Source organism: Panthera onca, chromosome A2, assembly GCF_046562875.1.
Source record: "Panthera onca isolate mPanOnc1 chromosome A2, mPanOnc1 haplotype 2, whole genome shotgun sequence".
NCBI lineage: Eukaryota > Metazoa > Chordata > Mammalia > Carnivora > Felidae > Panthera > Panthera onca.
In genome coordinates this window covers 34,928,346-34,950,045 of record NC_138340.1, presented here as the reverse complement: position 1 = coordinate 34,950,045, position 21,700 = coordinate 34,928,346, and the positions used below count along the sequence as shown (strand labels likewise).

General features: G+C 44.7%; 1 protein-coding gene across 2 annotated transcripts in view; it reads left to right on the top strand.

The window, feature by feature from the left end:
• Nucleotides 1-6,179: 6,179 nt before the first annotated feature.
• Nucleotides 6,180-21,700, top strand: part of SUCLG2 (succinate-CoA ligase GDP-forming subunit beta) — a 273,677-nt gene continuing 258,156 nt past the window's right edge. The window contains exon 1 of one of the 2 annotated variants that reach the window (XM_060631535.3): nucleotides 6,180-6,564. In XM_060631535.3, coding sequence (XP_060487518.2) covers nucleotides 6,199-6,564 — 366 coding nt within the window. In that variant the 5' untranslated portion in view covers nucleotides 6,180-6,198. Of the gene's footprint in view, nucleotides 6,565-14,304; nucleotides 14,617-21,700 lie in introns of those variants that run through there. The other variant, XM_078442840.2, reaches the window with a different exon arrangement.

Below are 21,700 nucleotides of genomic sequence, written 5' to 3'. Positions count from 1 at the left end.
AAGAAAGAAAGAAAGAAAGAAAGAAAGAAAGAAAGAAAGAAAGAAAGAAAGAAAAGAAAAAGAAAAAGAAAAAAATAGTGTAATGGTGCAAAGTTTGTACATCAGTTAGATGCGTGCTGGAAGATATGGTAGCCACTAGCTATGTGGGGTTATTCAAAATTAAATATAGATTAATATTAAATACAATTTAAAAATTATTTTCTCAGTTCCACTAAGCCACGCTTCCAGTGCTCAACAGCCATATGGCTAATGATTATGGTGCTTAACAGCATACGTACAGAAACTTTCCACCACTGCAAGAAGTTCTGTGAGGTAACGCGGCCTAGAATCAATCCTAGATTGATTGAGATTGGGCTCCTCTTGCTTATTACCTCAGGCAACTTACTCTCTGCTATAAGTGCCCGCCTGTACATCTGTGAAAGACGGCTGTGCTGAAAATCAAGTAAGAGGATTTCTGTAAGGCTTTGAGAAAGCACATAATAAGTGTTCAGTAAATGTAGGGGAGAGAGAAAGAGCAATAATAAGAACAAGAGTGATAGCGGTAAAGAGGGAGGGATGGTGAGGGAGGGGGGAGAGAAAGAAAGGAGAGGTGGAGCCCGAAGGCATCTGAGAACCCTGAGGAACAGTGTGTAGAAACCACTAGTGTAATGTGTGATGACGGGCAGGTTATTTCTCATCATGGGCCTCAACTTCCTTTCCTGTTGAGGGGTACTGACATATCTGTAGACACCACTACATCTTTGATTTTTCTTAGGGTGATTTTTGCCCTGGCTTCTCTTATATACCCATTCAGCTCCAGGCACCGTGCTGTGATCAGGATAAGACCTTTGAAGAAAACGGTACCTGTCATGCAGATTTTAGAATCTTGAAGGAAGAAGCCGATAAGGAGCCAGTGCAGTGATCGCCCTTTGGGAACCACTGAGGTGACCCCCAGCCATGCCTTCAGGGAGGCTTCCTGAAGGAGTGACAGAAACTCAAGGGATGAGAGGACCTGAGCCAGGTGAGCAACGAGGAAGGGTGTTTCAGGCAGAGGGAACAGTGTGTAGTCTTTTGGAGGCTCATTCCATACCCCTTCTCTCATGTAGCAAACCAGATTTCAGAAGGAAGGATTAAGGAGGATAGTGGAAGTGGAGTAAGAAACGGAAAGAAAGGAGGGGGGGCGGGAATTGAACGATTGTTGTCCTTCCCCTTTAGGCTTCTCAAAATCCACCTTCTGGGTCAGTGCTTCTTCAACCAGGGACCAGGGACCACCTACAATAAAGGAGGTGGGGAGGGGTGTCTGGGTGGCTCATTGAGTTGAGCATCTGACTTCAGCTCAGGTCAGGACCTCATGGTTTGTGGGCTTGAGCTCCACGCTGGGGGCTCTGCGCTGACAGTGTGGAACCTTGCTGGGAATCTCACTCTCTCCCTCTGCCCGTATCCCTCGCTTGTGCTCTCTCTCTCTAAATAAATAAACACTAAAGAAATAAAAAAAAAAAAAAAGACAGTGGGGTGGGAGAATTACTTACAAAAATGCAGATCCCTGGGCTCTAAGACACCCCCTACTACATTAGAAACTGTGGAGAATATGGCCCCAAAGACATTAAAAAGAAAGGGCTCTTCAAAGCCTTCTGTTAAGAATCACTGCTGTGATTCCTTACTTCCTAATAAAGCAGGACATTTGAACTAGATGTTCCTTTAATTTTTATTTTAGTATTTAAAAGAAGGATATCTTAATCATATTGGAAGGGCTAAATTCCATGGCTTCCCATTGTGATGGGAATTCTTTTCCATAAGCTGGTGCCACTTTTCTTTTTCAGTCCATGCCCTTCCATGGTCTCTTCCGTCAATGTACTCTACTCCAGTTTCTATCATCCTCCATTCATCGCCAGACTCCCTGCCAATACAACGTCATCACCCCTGTTCCCGCCATTACATCCTGTTCTCCATTTGTAGTTTTTGTTTAGCTCACTTTTTCTCTACCTGCTCCTTCTCTGGGTTTATGATGTCCCTTACTCTTCCTTCTTTTTCATCTTGACATTGACCTGGTGCCACCACTCTAAGCTGGTCCCCGCCTTCATTCTCCTGAGGTTATGGTAAGAATTCCTCTAGAGTTCACTGCAGTTCTGTTAGACACTTTTAGTTTTAGATCCCTTTTCTCCTGGGCACCTTGTAATTTAAATAAGCTTCTGAGAAATGCCATCAGAATTAATCATTTTAATGTATTATTGAAGAGAGGAAAATAACTTTAGCACAATGGAAGTTCTCTCTGTGTCATTGGCAAATAACACAATTGAACCATTGGTTCAAATGGCTGTCACAAACAGCAAGAGAGATATTACCTATGTACATAATGAAAGGCCAAAGTTTCTTTGCCTGTAAATTCAAGAAATCTGCTATCCATCAAAAAAATAATAACCAAACACAATCCACAAATACCCTTTATCTCATCATCATAATAGTGATTTTCATTTCTGGCATGCAGCAGCATGAAGTCAAATATGTTATTCGTGAAAATTAGGGTTGTTTCTTTAAAAATTCTATTCAGTTCTGCTGGTTATAATGAGTTTGTCTTTGTCAAATGGTTTTTATGTTTAAATGAAAAGGTAGTGGTAAACTACCAATGGAACTGCTAGATGTACTACCCCTGTGCTAAGTTTCATGACATCCCTCCTTGGCAAATCAGCATCCCTTGAGTAATCCCCGTGGCTATGAAAATGAGCATATTATTTCACTGTTAACATGCACTGCTAAGAAGAAAGAGAAGGTGTGTGGGCTTATTGATGTTTTTATTTTCCTTCCTGGATGGATTCACTGAGTAAGAAGCAGTGTAGGCAGGGTATTCTAAATTCAAAGTTTGATCATGGAGTTTTAGAACTTAATGCTTCCAACGTATGCAAAGTTTATGAGAAGTAACACGTTGTGAACTCTCAGTTCAAATAAGACGCTGTCACACCTGGCCTTCATTTTACTAATAGGCAAACAGGCTCACAGACATGAAGAGTAAAAAAGCAAACATGAAAAAGGATTTCTGAGTCAAGTAAAGAAGGCAAGGTGAGTAACAGCCCCTGGATCTCAAGCACTTGTCAACACATCTCTGGCAAAATAGGCGCTATTATTATAATCCCCTTTACACAGATCAAATAACTGAGGCTGTGATGTAACTTGCTCAAGATCATGGAGTTTTAAACCACAGAGTTAGTACTTGAACTCGGTTCGTCTCCTGTCTGCCTCTGTGCTTCAATCTGATACCAGACAGCACAGAAAGCTTTCAATCATGCTATTGCCTGTGGCCATATAGGATATTCAAGCAGTCCACATGGGCAATTTTGATAAAGAAAAAGCATAGAATAGCTATTCATTCTTCCTTAACCAATGCTTCCATCTGTTGAAGCTGACCTAGATCCCTGGGAGAAGGCAGATTTTGTGTGCATGTGTCAGGCGAAGGTCTGTGGACGCAGCATTTAATCAATATGCACATTTACGATTTATCACTCTACATTTAGGAACCCCATGGAGGGAAGCAGAATAACTTATTGATTCACCAGAAAATTTCAAGAGAGTTTGGCATACGGTTTGGTTTGTTTGCTTTCCTCCTTTTCAGAGTAAAGAACCCCTGGAGAAGATTATTTAAAATGCAGATCCCAGACTCATCCTAAGTGATTCTGATTCACTAGATCTAAAGTGGTGTCTAAGCATTGGTATTTTGGAAGCTCTAAAAATGTAATGGTTCCCTGACCACTACCCACAACCCTCTTCCTGGAAGCAACCACTTTAGGACATTTTAACACTTTTGACTGGCATTTATGCATCTCCATAGTTCTCCAGTGCTATCAAGTTAAGTTCCAAAGCATCTGGGCCTTCTAATCCATGTGTCAGATTGGCTTTAGTGTTTCACATTAGCTATCAAACAAACATTTATTAATAACATTCTAGAGGAAGAAAAATAACACTTATTAAGCCCCTACCATATAAAAGGTCTTTATACACAACATCTTGTTGAATACCTACTACAACTCTAGGAAGTAGGTACATACTTCAGGTCACAGGTTTGCAAGGGGTAGAGGGGGCTTTTGAATCCAGTTTGGCTAAAATATCAGTGCTCGTCCCGTCCCCGTGAAGCACAGTACAGAACCCTGTGGTGGAATCCCTGACCTCAAAGAGCTTTCTATTTGGGATATAAGAGTAGAAAATAAGGAGGAGTCTTAGGAGGAACTCAGTAAGTTTGATTCATGATGTGTTTGTTTATTGTGCCCTTCTTCTAGTCCTGGTCCAGTGCTAAGCACGGGAGATAACCATATGGATGCCCATAGTTCTGTTGCATCTTCCCAATCCCTTGGCCACAGAGAAGGTAGATGACAGAAAGCAGGTAAAGACATTGAGAAATTGCTGACACAAGACTTGGGCCCCCCTTGAGAACCTGGCAGTTTTCCAAATGAGACAGGAAAAACTTAGATGACACTGGATGAACTGGAAAGTCCCCAGTTATATACTAGTGATGGTGAACCAAAGACGGCCAAATGTACTTGAACGGCCATCAGAAAGCCCCTCCCACTCCACTTCCCCAAATGCTGCCCTAATAGAAAAACCTCATCCTGACAGAACACTCATCAATCAAAGAGCGTCTTAAGAGTTTCTCCTTTCTCTTTATAAAATGCACTCTCCTTTCAAACACCTTCTAGCCTCTGCTGGAAGGAAAGTGATGGTAGCAGACGCCTTTACCATAGTAATGTGTGAATAAAAAGCCTTTGATTAATTCTACAGGTAGTCTGTTTCCTTCTGACAACCAAGTTTAAAGGTATGACCAAGTTTAAACACTGTTGACTGTTTGTAGTGTTTGTACTCCAACCTGGCTGGCTAAATGGCAGACCCAGTAGGAGTAATGATGGATGAGATGGGAAATCAGATCCACTCACTCAAGGGGAGGGTGTGGAGTAGAATGGTTAGATTCCAGCTTTAGGGTCTGATCCCAAGCTGTGTCACCCTGGGCAAGTTACATAGTGTTTCTGGGGACCTGTTCTCTTTTTGGCAAATGGGAGTAACAGCAGAACCTCCTCGGAAGGTTCATGTGAAGATTAAATGACCCATATCCAGAGGCAGCAGAGTGAGTGTAATAGGAAAGAGCATAGATTTGGCACCAAAAAAGGAATCCACAAGTCCATACTGATACAAGTAAATACAAGAGTTAATAAAGAAGTGTGGGCAAAAGTAAAGCTCACTTCAGAGTAGAATGTAAACAAAAAATGTAGAAAAGAATGGAATTACATAATCACTATTTTGCAATCATCGTAGTCATAACTGATGCAAGCAATAATCATCAATAGATGCTAAATCTAGCAGGTAAACTTGTGACAAGAAATGGTCTACAAATCCATTTATATATACAACCTATCAAGAATGTGAAATAGGGCAAAATATAGGTGGGGAATCCAGGTTAAGGATACCTGGGCATTTGGGGGTAATATTCTTGTAACTTGTCTGTATATTTGATTTGCCAAAATATATATTAAGAAAAAATAAACGGAGGGAGGGAAGGAAGGAAACTAGCAGCAATAGTTGCCTAGTTCTGTTACACTGCAAGTTTTCTCATGATCATAGGCTCAAGAGTAAGTAAGGTTAAAAAAGTATCTATAACAGCTCTTAATGGGGCACGGAGAGAAAGCATGGGTTTGAACATCATTTCCATTCCTATCAGAGCGGTGACCTCCAGCAAGTTACTCAACCTCTCTGTGCCTCGTTTTCCTCTTCTGCAAAATGGGGATTTTAGTCTGGTACCTACTGGAAAGGTTGCTATGGTGACTAAGAGTTCCTATTTGTAAAGTGCTTGTCACACATCAAGCATATTTGCTACAGCATTTTTATTACCTGCACAGTGCTTAGTGTCAGGAGACTCCAAATAAATGTCTGCTCTTATTATGCTGATTACCGGGCTCAAAACCCTTCAATGGTTTTGCATTGATCTTCCGTTAAGGATAAAAACGTCTTAACTGAGTTCTAGAAGGCTTCCACCGCCTTCGCCAGAACCCTCGCCTCCCCTTTAGTCCTTCAGTGCCAGCTCAGACACAGCGTGCACAGGCTCCTCTGAGACCCCGAGACGAGATCTGAGCTCCGAAGGCCCCCGGTTACAGTTCCACCGCTCGCGGCAGTGACTACTGTTCGCTTGCCCTTTGGTCCTCGGTAGAGTTTAAACCCCACGACCGCAGGGCTGGGGATCTGCTGATGCCCACAGTGGGTGGCGCGGTGACAAGGCCAAAAGACCCCCGCAGGCTAAAGGCGAAGACGGGGCGGGGTCGGGGACCGGGGGCGGTGCTGGCCCCGCCGGGCGTGGGGCGTGGGGCGTGGGGCGCCGGGGCGGGGCCGCGCGCAGAGGGGCCGCGCGCCGGGGCGCGGGGGCGTCCGGGGGCCGGCCGGGCCCGCCCCTCTCCTCCTCCTCCCTCCTCCTCCTCCGACCTCGGCCGCCCGCGCGCAGTCGGCTCCCCCGCGCCGAGTTTCCTGTTTAAGATGGCGTCCCCCGTGGCAGCGCAGGCCCGGAAACTTCTGCGAGACCTGGCGCTCCGGCCCCCGCTGCTGGCGGCCAGGTCCCAGGTGAGCGCTCCCGGTGGCTGGAGCCGCGCGGAGGGCGCTGGCGGGGCGGCCGCCTGCCCGGGTCCTCCCGGCCCTCGTCGTCCTCGCCGCCGCCTGTTTCCTCCCGGCAGCGGGTGCCCGGCGGCGCGGGCGCTGCACCCCCGGAGGCGACGCGCGGAGCTGCTCCCGGGCGCGTGGGAGACCCCCCCCCCTCCCCAGCCCCCGCTCGGGTGTGGCCCCGGGGCCGAGGAGGGCGCCACCCAGCACTCAGCAGTCGCTGGCGTCGGTTCCCTGGGCCCACGCGGAGGGCGCCGGCACCGCACCTGGCTCCGCCTGGCAAGTCGAGAAGTTCTTGGGCCGGGTTTAGGAGACCGGTTTTACCATCCACGTTGCCAGCTCTCCTTTAGAAACGTCTCGACCTCTGAGCGCGTGTGTTAGGCCACGTGAAGAACATGCCCAGAAACCCATCCCAGCCTGGCTGGTATTAATGATTCACCTCCCTGAGGAACTTTCTCCGGGGGGACTGTTTTTGCAGATTTCAGGGGCGCCTGAGTTGGCAAAATGCGGGGGTCGAGGAGGAAAGTGGGAAACGCTCTCCTTTCCCTACAACGAGGAATCAGCCTCGTCACAAACACACGTCAGAGCATTCCCCCTGTCCACTTTCTCCTCGTTTATAGAGAATAGAAAGCTAAGGGGCCGCGGGTGGATGCCGAGTAGCTGTTCAAACTTGGCCTCCTGTAGATTGTAGTTTCTGCAGAATGGTACGAGTCGAAGTATTCAGAAGCCTTTTGGGGGGTTAAAAGTTGGTGATGGTTCTTGGAGAAATCACTCAACTGCTCAACTTCTGATTGTCCACAGATAAGTTCTTGCCCCCTTTAAAGAAAGGGCAGCGTGGGGCTCAGCCACAGCTGAGCAACGTCCTTGTTCATTTTCCCCGTTTTTAATTTATGAGAGTCAAATTATCACATGCAATTTTAACCAGGATATGCATAGCATAGTTTTTAGGACATTTATAAGATAGCTACCAATGATTCTTTGGGTTACTCTAAGCGTTGGCTAATTATATGCAAGGTTTTGTTTTTTTTTTCTTTTTTCCTCTCTCATTTCCTGACTTCTCATTTCTCTGTTTTTGTTAACGTAAATTTAAAAGGTGCTAATACTTATTACTGTAATAGCCTTAATAGGCACTTGACAGTATGGTGGGATAGTGGAAAGGAATGGCAGTTTTGTCTAATTAAAATCACTAATAACTATTGTAATGCAGTGAGGAGAATACCTCCAGGTGATCAAGTCCTATTCATTATTTAAGTGTTACAAAAAACAACTGTAGTGCTAACTATGAGTGCAGGCTTGAATTGATGAGACACATGGGGCCCTGGGCAGTGAAAACTCAAAGCTTTAATTGTACAAGGAACCCAAGTGTTTAGCCGAGGTGTGGTAGGGCTTCCTGCCTAACCCAGAAGTGAGATCTGAACGCAACACTCCAGGGAGTCTGTCTGGGGACAGATAGCCTTGGTTTGGCAGGACTGGGCAAAAGGTTCTGTTACCTCGCTCCATCCAGCAGCTTTGATTTACATCACTCTTGGATGATGTGTTACCCTGTAAGCACAAGGTTTCAAAGATGAGAATTTTTTAGAAGTTCAGGTTAGTACTTAGTGCCCAAGAACCAGAAATGGACATTAGCCAGTATCTAGTGCAACCAGCTTATTTCACAGGTGGAAAATTGAGGCCTAAAGAAATTCAATGACTTGTTCAAGTTATAAAGAGAGTTTGTGGCAGAGCCCCATTCCAGAATAGTTTACTTTTAAGTTTCTGTTACACCGGGCTGTTGCTTGGTGAGTGTAGACTTCATTAAAATGCGTCATGTTAGCATTGAGGTTAGTCTGCTTATCAAGTAGCAACTATATAACATCCAAGTCCTAGAACTACTGACATTTAAATTAAAAAACAATTTTTTTTTTAACTTCATTCATTTTTGAGAGGCAGAGCGTGAGCGGGGAAGGGGCAGAGAGAGAGGGAGACACAGAATCTGAGGCAGGCTCCAGGCTCTGAGCTGTCTGCACAGAGCCTGATGTGGGGCTCGAACTCACGAACTGCGAGATCATGACCTGAGCCAAAGCCGGATGCTCAAGCGACTGATTCACCCAGGCGCCCCTAAATTTTTTTTTTTTATAAATCTCTTAGAATTGACAGTATTAGGAGAGTAGTGCTCATGACTTTTAAGATACTTTTTAAATTCTTGGGTACTTCTTAGTATCTCTTCCAACAGAGTCTCCTTTGGTGTTGTGCGTACCTACTCCCTTGGCCACGGCAAACATTACAGTTGAACATGACCCCCTTTTCCCACGAACCTTAAAAATCCTAAGTATTTTGAGAAATTTGTTGCCACTCTTGCCTCACACCTAGTTTTTACTAGGGCCTCGTGCAGAGCTGTTGGGTATGCAGAGATAAAAGGCCCAGTTTCTGCTTTGAGAAATAACTGTAACCACTCAAAAAGATGTCCCTAGAATGACACTTTAGCTCCCTCCCCTCACCCACCCTGTAGTTAAATTTAACATTTGACACATATTCCCGAGGTTTAATGTCATTGAAATTTCTTATTTCCTCTGCTCTTGGCTTCAGCTATTTGACTTATGATTGATGTTATAGTCTTAGAAAGCCTGCTTTAGCCATTTCTTATTTTACATACATTTTTTATTCAGTCTATACCTAGGACAGGACTGTTCTAGGTGCTGATATTTGGGGGTAGAGAACAAAGCCGGCAGAGCACATGGCCACATCATACTTGATTTTAATGGGGGTGGGGAAGGGCTAGACTGTACATACATACATAAATAATGATGATGATTTCAGCCAGGGACAAATGCTACACAAAGGTAAAATAGAATCCTGGGATGGAGAATGAATAGCTTAGCCAAGAAGGTGTACGTAGATTAGGTGGTCAAGGTAAACCAACTTGATAAGGTGGGGTTTTTGTTTTGTTTTGTTTTGGCTTGATTTTTTTGTTGCAATGTAACACATGTACTGAAAATGTACATATTATAAATGACCAACTTGAAGGGTTCTCACAAACGGAATATGCCCAGGTCACCAGATTCAGATAAAAAAACTAATCATTTAGTGGCAACCCCGAGGGTCCCCTGGTGTTTCTACCTGTTGCTGCCTCCACCCTGGAAAGGGTCACCAAGTCCCTACACTTACACCACCATACCATGGTCTCGTTCCTTTCTGTACTTATGTAAATGGAATTGTACAATATGTAGTCACACGTTCAATATTAGGTTTATGAGATCCTGGAGGTGACTTTTTGACATTTGAGCTGAGAACCTGAGTAACCAAAAATAGCCAGCCAGGTGAAACTTTGGGGAAGAGGGTATTAGGCATAGAAGACAGCAAGTGCAAAGGCCCTGAGGCGGGAGTGAGCTCAACATGTCCAAATAGTTAAAGAGGGGAAAGTAGTAGTACCAGTAGTAGCTTGAGGTAGGCAGGGGCCAGATCATGTGGGGATTTGCAGCATCTGATAAGGAGCTTTTAAGAGTCTAGAGTGGATAAGTGACTTGCTCAAAGTTATTTAGCTAGTAAAAAAATAGCTGGGTCTGAAACCCAGTCCTGGCTGCTAAAGATTAGGCATGTAATTACTGTACTGTATAATTCCTACTGCAGACGTAGGCTGGCTTTGAAACTTTTAGGGGGAATGTTCTGTGAACTCAGTACTCTAGTAAAGATCTCATCATTGTTAGGGGATTTTTCACATGTAAAGGCTATGTTGCTGGGTCCAAATAGTCCTCCAGTAGAACAGGATGCTGTACTACATGGCAATGTCATACAGCATGACACGGCTGTGGTGGGCACAGAGATGAGCCTACTCTGTAGGTCATGTCACATGGGAATTTCGGTTGAGGGCACAGAGTTTCAATGGTTAATGATAATCCCAAAGGTGGTATTGTTGCCCTTCTGCACACGTTCCCTCTCATAATGGCAGGGTGGGGTTTGCGGAGCTGCTGTGTGGTGAAGGGTAGACCTTGTGGGAAACACTGCCTGTCAGGTCCCCAGCTGTGGAGTTGTTGTGTGGTTCTCTGCAAAGCCCAGAGCTTCTGTCCAGGAACTCCTAGAGGAACACATGGTTTTGAAGGAAACTGTTTAAACCCATGCCCCTGCTGTTGTATTCTTCTAAGTGGGTGGCTCCAGCTTAATTTTCTGCTCCTTCAGGATGTAGGAGGAGAAAGAGGGATGCATGGCTTTTAGAAGTGAAGGACTAAAGGTCCCGTGTAAGTCCTTATCAGCTAAATGAGCCTGTGGAGGTTGGGCCGGAAGTTGTGACTCACATATTTGTGCCTTTTGCCTAAAAGAATAAATATCTGACTTTTTTTTTTTTTTTACAGCTGCAATTTCTTCTGTTAGAGGAAGAAATCTATCTCAGATAATTTAGAAGCTAAACTGTTGACCTTCTGTGTGGGGAAGACCTTTAAGTGTCCCAAATTGGTTTTGTTTACTGTAAATGAAACTGATCTTTTATGGGCCAGGGATGGAGTGCGCAGACCCCCGGTAGTGAGAACGTTGCTGCCTGTGTATCGTAGCCCTGTTCCGCAGGCACAATGCCCAGAAAGTCACTGAAATAATACCTCATATTTTGGGAAGGAAGAGAAATTATCTACCTAACCTCAGATCATTTGTCCTTCAGTTCTCTTTACTACTCAGTGTGGGATTGTCACTTGATTTATCACTTTCTGTTACTCGATGGAAATGTTTTGCCTCAAGAACTTGAGAGATTTGCCCACGTTTGAGCAAATTGTAAAATCAATATCCTAATGAAACTTTGGGAGATAATACTTGAGTTAGTCTGGTGAAGAGGAAGTGGGGAGGGCACTGCAGGTGGGGTGGGCAGTGTGCAAAAAGGCAGAGGGGAGAGAGAACGTGGGGGAAAGTGCAGGAGTCAGTTCTTGCCACCCCTTTTTGCATGGAGAAGGGAGAGGCAGGTATGTAACTGAAGGTGATCTTCTAGACAAATGAGGAAGGAGGATGGGCTGTAGAAAGCCTAGAACTCAGCATGCATAGAATTCCATCCTAACTAAAAACCAAGCAAATATTGTTCATTTTTTAAAAGAGTTTATTTATTGCGGTACCTGGGTGGCTCAGTCAGTTAAGCATCCAACTTAGGCTCAGGTCATGATCTTGCAGTTCGTGGGTTCAAGCCCTGTGTCAGGTTCTGGGCTGACAGCTCAGAACCTGGAACCTGTTTCAGATTCTGTGTCTCCCTCTCTGCCCCTCCCCAGCTTGGGCTCTGTCTCTCTTTCTCTTAAAAGTAAACATTAAACAAAAAAAAGTTTATTTAGTGAGTTTTTTTTTTTTTAAGTTTATTTATTTGAGAGAGAGAGTGAGCACATGGGTTTGGGGGCGGGGGGGGTGTTGCGGGGAGTAACAGAGAGAGAGAATCCCAGGCAGGCTCTGTACTGTTAGAGCAGAGCCCAACTCGGGGCATGAACTCACGAACCATGAGACCTGAGCCGAAGTCGGACACTTAACTGACCAAGTCACCCAGGCGCCCTGCAAGTGTTGTTCGTGTAGTTGGTTTTCTGAACACTTGGTCTGTGCCTGGTGGTATTGGGTATAAGCTCCCTGAAGGCGACAACTATGTCAGTTTAGTTCTTCCCTGTAAACCCAATGTTGACGAGAATGCTGGGCATGTCGAGGTTGCTACATGACTGAGTGAATGCAGATGGGAGATACACGGCCCCTACCCTCAGGGGGTTCAGAGTTTGGTGGCAAAATTGGCGTGCAAACCAAGAATTGTACTAGGGCATGTGAATGCTGCATTTGGGCTGTGTTTTTGGTCCTCTCAGTGGCTGTGCTTGTTCCTGCACTGGGGGGCTTGCTGTGCTCTCCTTCTGAAACATTGTTTCCTCTGCTCCCAGGCCTGTTCTCTTCCTTCATTAGCTCTCTGACTCCATGTTAAATCTTCAGACAGGGCTTTCCCTGAATATTTTATCTGATTCTGCCTCTCCCCAGAGATGTCTCTCTACCCCTTACTTGCTTTATTATGCTAACGTTTTAAAGTCTGGTGATTTATTGTGTTTCTTCTTTGTATATTTATTTATTGTCTGTCTTCTTCCCTCTCTCACAAATAGAAGATTGTGAGCTCATTGAGGCCGAAGATTTTCTTATGCATCACCAGTTTCCCCAGCTCGCCTGACAAGGTATTCAGTAAGCTTTTGTGGTCTCAGTGACTGAGTGCGGTTCATAGAGAAGAGGGAAGGGCAGGTAAGTAACAGAAGTTGAGCAACGATGCAGACAATGGAGGCAAGCGAGGAAGGAAGGGGCTGTAACAAGTCTAGTTGTGAAAGGACTTTCATAATAAGACTGTTCATTTCGCATGTGCGCAGAGACCCTATGCACCGTGATCTCTGCATACCATTTCTTTAGCCCTTGCAACATTACTGCTAAGGAGGCTGTATTGTCTTCGTGACACGTGTAAGGGAACATCACGGAGAGGTCAAGAGCAACTTGCTTAATTACAATTAGAGGCGAGCAAGTCACCTGCCTCATGCTAACAAGCCACCTAGGCTGTTAAAACATTAAACTGTTGCTAAAGGATCCTATTTGGGCGGAAACATCCGGTTACACTGATTGCTTGCATTTCCCAGTCTCTCTGCCCTGAGTGGCTTGTGCTGACTCAGGTGTACTGATCTGTGTACCAGGTTGTCTTCTCCAGGCTCTTATCTGACTCCTTCCCTGGCTGGCTTCAGGCTCTGGGAAACAGGGTAACAGAGAAGAGGGTGTGAGTTCTGCATTCAAATCGAACAATATTCAAATTCTGGGTCTGCCAGGCTCTTGCTTTACAAAACTGTTGAACTTGGTTTAACCTTGATTTATTGTTCTCTGAAAAGGGATAAATCTCATATGTGGTTACAGAGAGTACATTTGACATAATGATATGGTTGGCTCACAACGGTTATTTTTCTTACGGCGAATTTGAAGCTAACTTTACTTGCATTTTTTTATGCTTTACTAAGCTAGAAGCATTTTCCCTTCTCAGATCTGATACACATGTATTGTTTGCTGCCATCTCAGGGTTAGGCACTAGCTTGGTGTTTTCCATATGTTTTGTTCCCTTGAATCTTTGCACCAACCACGTGGGACCGAGATGATCATTTTCCATTTACATCTGGAGCACTTGAGGCTCAGACAGTCCACAGCCTGCCTCCTGTACCCCAGTTCTACATTATTCTGCAGGGCGTGAAGAGGGCGTGAAGAAGAGGGCATGAAGTGAAGGTCTGTAGAAGCCCAAGGTAGCAGTGGGGAAGGTCACATGGTGAGCTCTGTTGCACCATCCTGGATGTGGCTCATTCCAGAAATGTTTGCACATCTTCGTGTTTACTTAGTAGTGATGGCTTCTGGACCTCATGTGCGTCAAAGATCTGAGGTGGCGGGACACCTAAAGAATAGACTGTAGTCACAGCCAGTCCCAGGTGCCTTTCGCTGTCTGCCCAAGTGTGGAGCACTGACTGTAGTGTTTCGGGGATTCTGAAGTTGTGAAATTGCATTGCTTTTGCAGGGTGGGCTCCGGGGGGTGCTCCTGGAGGACAGAGCTTCCTGGTATTCTGACTGCAGACTTGGATCAGTGTGCAGGTGACACGGCCAGCTTTTGCCTCTTTCAAAAATGGTTCCAAAAGAATAGCACTTCAGCACCAGTCACGAAGGCATAGATTTCTTAGGCTTAACTCTGTAAAGTTTATTTTTGTTTTAAAATTGGAGGGATTTGGTATAATTTATAAATTGATGTTGGAGACGTGGCCAAGCATTAGGGGTAGTTGTGTGCAAATTTGGGACCTGTGGGGGGGGGGGGGGTGGCATGTGGGTCTGGTGTCTCTTTTCCTACTACTTCCTGTTTCTCCATGTGCCCGGCCCGCTTCCATTTCTGGGCTGTCCGGGTACCAAGGTTGTGACTTGTGGGCACCGAGGAATTCAGGAGGGCTGCCTTGTGGAGTTTCGGGTGGCGGGGCAGTCAGAGATGAGGCCGGAGACCAAAGCAGGGGCACCATTCTGCTGATCCTGGCATCTGGTATTGGAGTTAAGGTTTGTTCTTGAGGGCAGTGGAGAATCATTGAAGAGTTTAGATAGTGAGGCAAAGGGGGAAGTTTGAAGCTTTAGAGGACCCTTTCTGCATATAGGATGGAGATGTGTGGGAGAATGTTGCAAGCATGGGGCTCCCTTGGGGGACTGTGCACTGATTCAGTGCCCTTAGTAATTGTATCAGGAGAATGTGCGTAAGGCAGGTTTCCTTTTTTCTACAGGTTTCCTTTTTTCTTCTTCCACCAGTTGTACATAACATGGGAGAAGATGGGGGCTTGCACCAAAATTAGGTTGGCTGCATAATTTGTTGCCAGGTTGGGATACTTTGAATGAAAGTGACCGTGAGCACTGTGAATTGTTACCACACCAGGGCAGCAGGTGTAACAAACCAAGACTGTTTCTGGAAAACCCTAACTGAAATGGATGAAATGTTGGTAATGGGGGTAGGAGAGAAAGATTGGCGTTATTAAGGCAATATACTGGTCAGGAGCCATGATTTCTTCTGATCCACAAGGTGCTGCCTCCTCCTATCCTGTGCTGAAAGCAAAAAGGTGATAAAAGGCTCTGTACCATCCCTGAGCCGAGAGGGTGGGAGCAGCCACTCTGGTTATAAAATGTCCCTGCTTATCTTTACTCCTAGAACCAAGTACTTTGACCCTATGGCTGGGTGTTCTCTGGACACTTTGTTAGGGCCTCAGAAAAGGAACATGCAAATAAAGGAAGAGAAATAGAAAGCCCCATACATCTGCCAGCCTTCCCAAGCACAGATGTCTAAACCTGAGCACAGTGACATGCTTTCCCAAGCCTGAAGCCTTTTCTGGGGTTAATGACATCCTGGGCCCTGTTGAAATGGTGCATTCTGGCTTTGTTATTTCCTTCTGTGCTCTCAGTCTTGTGTGGGTGGTGCTGATGCTTCTTAAATCTTCTTTGGTTGAAAGAGACCTGCTTGGACTTATCGCAAGAAAAATAAAAGGTTTATTGAAAGGGACATGTACTAGAACTCAACACTAATCTTCCTTGGTGTTGGCTCTTCTGTGCCCTTTCTGTACTGTAACCAGTCACTTACTCATGGTTACATCTCTTTGTAACTTCTGCCTGCACATGACTTTGACTGTCCAGTCCCATGCCCACTTTAGCCTCCCATCCCCAAAACATCATCTAGCTTCCATCTCCCAGAATAGTATACTTTTTAGGAGAAAATCTTGTTTGTCTAGCTCACCATTTTGTATTCACGTTTGGGTCACTGGCCAGCTGATAGATGGACTGTTTGGCATAAGGTATCTACCCCCACCCTGCAGCCCATGGCTAAGATGGGGGGTGGGTCTTAGGAGCAGCACCATGGTATCCCCATGTAGCAGAGCTCTGCATGCAGTGCTGGGGGGGGGGGGGGGGGGGCGTGGCCTGGTCCATTAAGAACATCATTATATTTTCCATCCTTTGTGAACTTCTTGTCTCTAAGATCACATTTTCATGATTGATTTGTTTCCTTTTGCACATTTCCAACTTTCTGAAGATTTCCTTACGATTCACCTTTTTTGTCTGTGTTGGACTAATTTACAGGGGTTGAAGATAATGGCAGTGGGCCTTGTTTTAGACTGTTTTCTTATGATTACAATGAAAAATATTTCTCAGGAAGGAATTATTAAGTGGGAAGATGGGTTGTCATGAGAAGTCAGCTCATTTGTCCAAATACCCAAATGAGTATTTCAAAGACACGTGTAGACAGTGGGCTTCTATGAGCCCAGGGCACTTCCTCAGCTTTACTTGGAAGAGTGTTCTGCGTTGAAGTAACCCAGCTTCTCTTGTGGGTTGAAGTGGTTCACCTCCACTTTACACTTCCCAAAGAGGATTTGTTTGGGTCTTTTTGCCACCACTCAGTAATGAGCTGCTTTCTTGGGCACATCCTTCAAGCTACGTGCAGAGGCCGCTGGTTCCCACACCAGTCCCTGGTGCAGTCTGCTGGGACTGAGGGGGCAGAGTTCATTTCATTCAAACGCATGGTCTTGTGAAACTTACTTATGTATTTTATTTGTAAGACACACGCTTTCCCCCCACACTTCAGTGTCTCTGAATTCCAGGTGTGTTTTACGCTTGTGCCATAGATTGATTGGGAGGGTTTTTCCCCAATGGTTACATAAAGATGGTATGAAAACGCTGTTGTTTGTTAGGTTTGATGAAATTACACCGTGCCTGAGCTTTCTCAACTGCAAAATGGGGAGAGGTAGAGTAGTCACCCCCCAGAGTTGCACTGAGCATTAACTGAGCTCATGCACACCATCTTAGCACTGCGCCCTAAATGGTTAATAAATATTAGTCATTGGTTTTGGTATTTTTATCACTAACTATAATCATAAAGGCTTTATTTTCATAAAAGGCCCCCTTTGATCTTTCCCCCACTTTCCCTCTAAATCTGCTCAGTGCCTTGGCTTGTAAGAAAGGTGGGTAATGGAACCACAGGATAGAGACTCAGAAGAGTCAAGGTATGGAATGACATGAGGGGCAAGGGCAAGGCTGCTTGTGGTCCCTTGTGTGTGCTCGGGAGCAGAGGAAGAAAATGAAAATCTCTTGGGAAAAGGACTTTCTTGCCTCAGCACTGATTGGGAGTGGAGACCAGATTTTTAGCCTTATCAGAAAATATTAGTTTTCCCCCGATCGATGGACCTGTCTTCACATTTTTATAAGGAAACTATGGTATCGTTTGCTTGATGTCCCCCCATCTTCTGATCCTGCTCTCCTAGTTGCTGTCAAGATGCTGTGGTTACAGTTGCCTGGACTTTGAAGGACTTATTTGGGTTAACTTACCTTTGAAAAGAAGGGGAGGAAAACCACATTTAATATGCACTCTTATTCCAGCCTTAGGGCTTACATAGGCCTTTAATAAGTAATAGAAAGAATGCTGAAAGTTATTAATTATTTTTGATTAAGGGAATAAACTATTAATGGTGAGTGTTTCTTTGTTAAGACTCAGAACTCTTTCTTAAAGTGACATATCATTAAACTTGAAAACCAACAGTATAGGGAAAAGAAGAATGAATTTTTCAGTTGATAGCTTTTTTATAATTGGCATGAAAAAATAAATGTGCTATTTGGCCAGTTAGAAAAACGAGATACATTTTGAGATAGTGGAGTTGTAAACCGATTATCCTCACTAATTTAAAATGATGAAGAAGGGTTGAATGACTAAGTGTTGAGGAGGCTCCTTTGAAATGGAGGCAGAACTGTTGTGATTGGTCCTTGGGGAGACTGAGCCTATGGGGTAGGTTCCGACATCGATTCAGATGTATGGGTTTTCCAACACCACCAGGCGGTTCTCACACACCATTTGAATGTCCTGTAATTCAACTCCATTCTGACGCTGCTTGCTGGAGATAATGTCACATCCCACAGGTCAAGGGCTCAATCCTAAAACTTCTGGCTACCCCCTCCCTCACACCAGTCTCAAGTCCACATTGCCACCCATGCTTCTGACTGACCATAGATTTGCTGATTCCGTGATCCCCACTCCCCCCCCCCCCCCCCCAGGTTCATTCAGTCTGCTAGAGCAGCTCCTGGAACTTAGAGAAACATTTTACTTACTAGATTGCTACTGGTTTCTTACAATAAAGGGTGTAAGTCAAGCACACCCAGGGCAAGGTGTGCTACTAGAGTTGTACAGCTCCCATGCTCTCTGAGCACATGACTCTCCCCGGGTCTCGGTGGGTTCACCAGCTCCAGAGCTCCCAGAATCCTGTAGGTCAGGGATTTTTATGGAGGCCTCATCACCTAGGCATGGCTGATTGAATATTTGGTCATCGGTGATTGAACTCAGTCTCTAGCCCCTCACTCATCCTTTAGGAGGGATACAACTGAAAACTCCGACCCTCTGATTACTAGCTTGGTTCCCCTGGCAACTAGCCCCCATCCTTAGGTGGGGTCCAGGTCACCTTGTGCACATAACAGACCTGTATCACTCTCATCACTTAGGAATTTCCAGGGGTTTTAGGAACTCCATACTAGGACCATGGATAAAGACCAAATACACATTTCTTATTAAAATCACAACATCGGGGCACCTGGGTGGCTCAGTCAGTTGAGTGTCCGACTTCAGCTCAGGTCATGATCTCACGGTCCGTGAGTTCGAGTCCCGCGTCGGGCTCTGGGCTGATGGTTCAGAGCCTGGAGCCTGCTTCCGATTCTGTGTCTCCCTCTCTCTCTCTGACCCTCCCCCGTTCATGCTCTGTCTCTCTCTGCCTCAAAAATAAATAAACATTAAAATTAAAAAAAAAAAAATAAAATCACAACATCACAGGTGCTTTTAGGATTGGAGTACCAAATCTAAAACTCGTAGCAGAGCATATTGGGAGCGTAATGGATGCTTTCTTTTTTGTCTGATAAAGGTTTACGGTGAGGCTTTTATGAGTGGTATAAAATTGATTTTATAACTATTTTATATAAAATATAATTTAACATGGGGAAACTTACAGAGTTAAACTTCAGATAGAGATGAGAGAAAGTTATTAAGTTCCATTTCCATTAAAAGGCTGCAAGGGAGTATGACATTTCATTTATCTTAGTATTGGCAGTATATCAATAATGTTATGTCTACAGTAATCCATGAGTTACAGTATTCCTTTCTTGAAGATATTTTGTTCTGTGCTACAGGATGAGTCTATTTTGCCCCAGTATACTTCAAAGTATTTTTTTAATAGGCCAGAAAAGAATCCTTTTCTTGGAACTTTGAAGTTTCAAATAAACAATATTGTCGTAATTTAAGTAAAATTAATTATGAATGCAAAGCAGTGTTTTTGTGATTGAATTTTGGGATGTTGAGGGAAGTAGCAAAGGGATTGCTTTTTTGATTCATAATTTGAAGCTGAAAATGCCTTTTATGTCTCTGAAAACCTTGTTTTTCACTTCTCATGTTTCTCAAGGTACTAAAAATATGTGTATCTATTTTTTATTTAAAAATTTTTTTAATGTTCATTTTATATTTGAGAGAGAGAGAGAGACAGAGCGTGAGTGGTGTAGGGCAGAGAGAGAGGGAGACACAGAATCTGAAGCAGGCTCCAGGCTCTGAGCTGTCAGCACAGAGCCCGACATGGGGCTCGAACTCATGAACCGCGAGATCGTGACCTGAGCTGAATTTGGATGCTTAGCTGGCTGAGCCACCAGGCACCCCTGTATTTTTTTATTTAAAATTTTTTATTAATTTACTTTTTAATTTTTATTTTACTTTTGTAAAATATACGTAATGTAAAATTGTCATTTTAACATGTACATTTTTGTGGCAGTAAGTACATTCACACTGTTATGCAGCCATCACCACCAGCCACGTCCAGAACTTTTTCATCTTCCCTTACTGACCTTTGTACAAATTACATACTAGCTCCCCATTTTCCGTTCTGCCAGCCCCACAAGCTGCCATTCTACTTTCTTTTTCTATGAATTTCACTCTGGGGACATCATGTAAGAGAAATCATACAGTGTTTGTCCTTTGTGTCCTTTATTTCATTTAGCATAATGCCCTTAAACCTCACCCATACAAGTGCCAGAACTTCCTTCCTTTTTAAGGCTGGATTATATTCAGTTGTGGGTGTATACATTGTATGTTTATACGTGTGTGTAACATTTTGTTGATCCATTCATTCATCAGTGGACACTTAGCTTGCTTTCGCCTTCTGTCTTGTGAATAATGCCTCTGTGAGCATGAGCGTACAATGGATATATATTTTCTATTGACGTTATCCTGAGTAGAAATGTTTTCCGATGTATAGTTTGAACTATATTTCCCGTTTCCCATGTCGGGTTAGAATGTTTAAGAAACACCTTTGCTGTTAATATTTTCTTAAATAATCATATTCTTTTATTCTTCCAGTGAGTGTTTGTTAATGCATCACTTGTTAAACGCACTTATCAGGCTCAGAAGATGGTAGGTCGATAGGACGCTAGGGCACATGGGACAGATGCTGCCTTTAAGGAACGGTCAGGGGGAGACCACAGAGAAATGGTCAGTTACAGGGAGAGGCGTTTGGTGTTGTAGAGGGCTCCCCAGGGCTTTCTGGAATGCAGCACCACCAGTACCGTTTCTCCAGGGCTCGCCTACACAGTGGCTGGTCATAGTGTCTGTTTAGAAACCTCAAGTTGGGCACATGCAGGAATAGACTCCTGACACTTCCCGCCCGCATTTCACGGGCCAAGCCTGGTGCTGTGCACTGGAAGAGGACTGCCTCATGGCATCCTTACAGTGATCCTAGGAGGCAGGCATTCTTATTGCCATCACCAAGCCCATTTTTTAAAATATTTATTTACTTTTTAGACAGAAATTGGGAGAGTGAGCCGGGGAGGGGCAGAGAGAGAAGGGGACCGAGGATCCAAAGCAGGCTCTGCCCATGCAGGGCTGGAACTCAGGAACTGTGCGATCGTGACCTGACCGAAGTCGGATGCTCAACCGACTGAGCCACCCAGGCGCCCCCACCAGGCCCAGTTTTAAAAGGGGCAGACTGTGGTTCAGAGACTGCACAGAGCTGCTGTCACAGCTGTTGTCCCACACGGCAACTTGCATTGCCACTCACATCCGTCTGTTCGGTTGTGCCTGTCGTGAGTTGAGTGGTGTCTCCTCCCAAAACAAATTTATACTTCAAGGCTAACCACTAGTACCTCAGAATGTGATCTCATGTTGAGATAGCATCATACAGAGATTATCAAATTAAAGGAGATTACTAAGGTGGGGCCTAATCCAGTAAGACTGGTGTCCTTATAAAAAAGGGCAAATTTAGACTCAGAAATGTTAGTAGGGAGAACGCCCATCTGAACATGAGTGATGCTTCTCTCAGCCGTGGGACAACAAAAAAGGCCGGCAAGCCAGCAGAAGTGACGGGAGAGGCACCGCCTCAGAGGAACCAGCCCTGAGGACACCTTGTTTGCAGACCTGTGACCCAGTACGTTACCCCTAAGCCCCCGGGTCTGTGTTACTTTGTTCTGGCAGCCATAGGAAACGAACATGGTGCCTTTTGTGGTTGTGAGCTTTTCCATCCTGGCCCTTTTGGCCTCTCTGAGTTTATCCTAGAGATGTGTATCTTCCATAGCTGCTTGGAAAGCCAGCTTATGG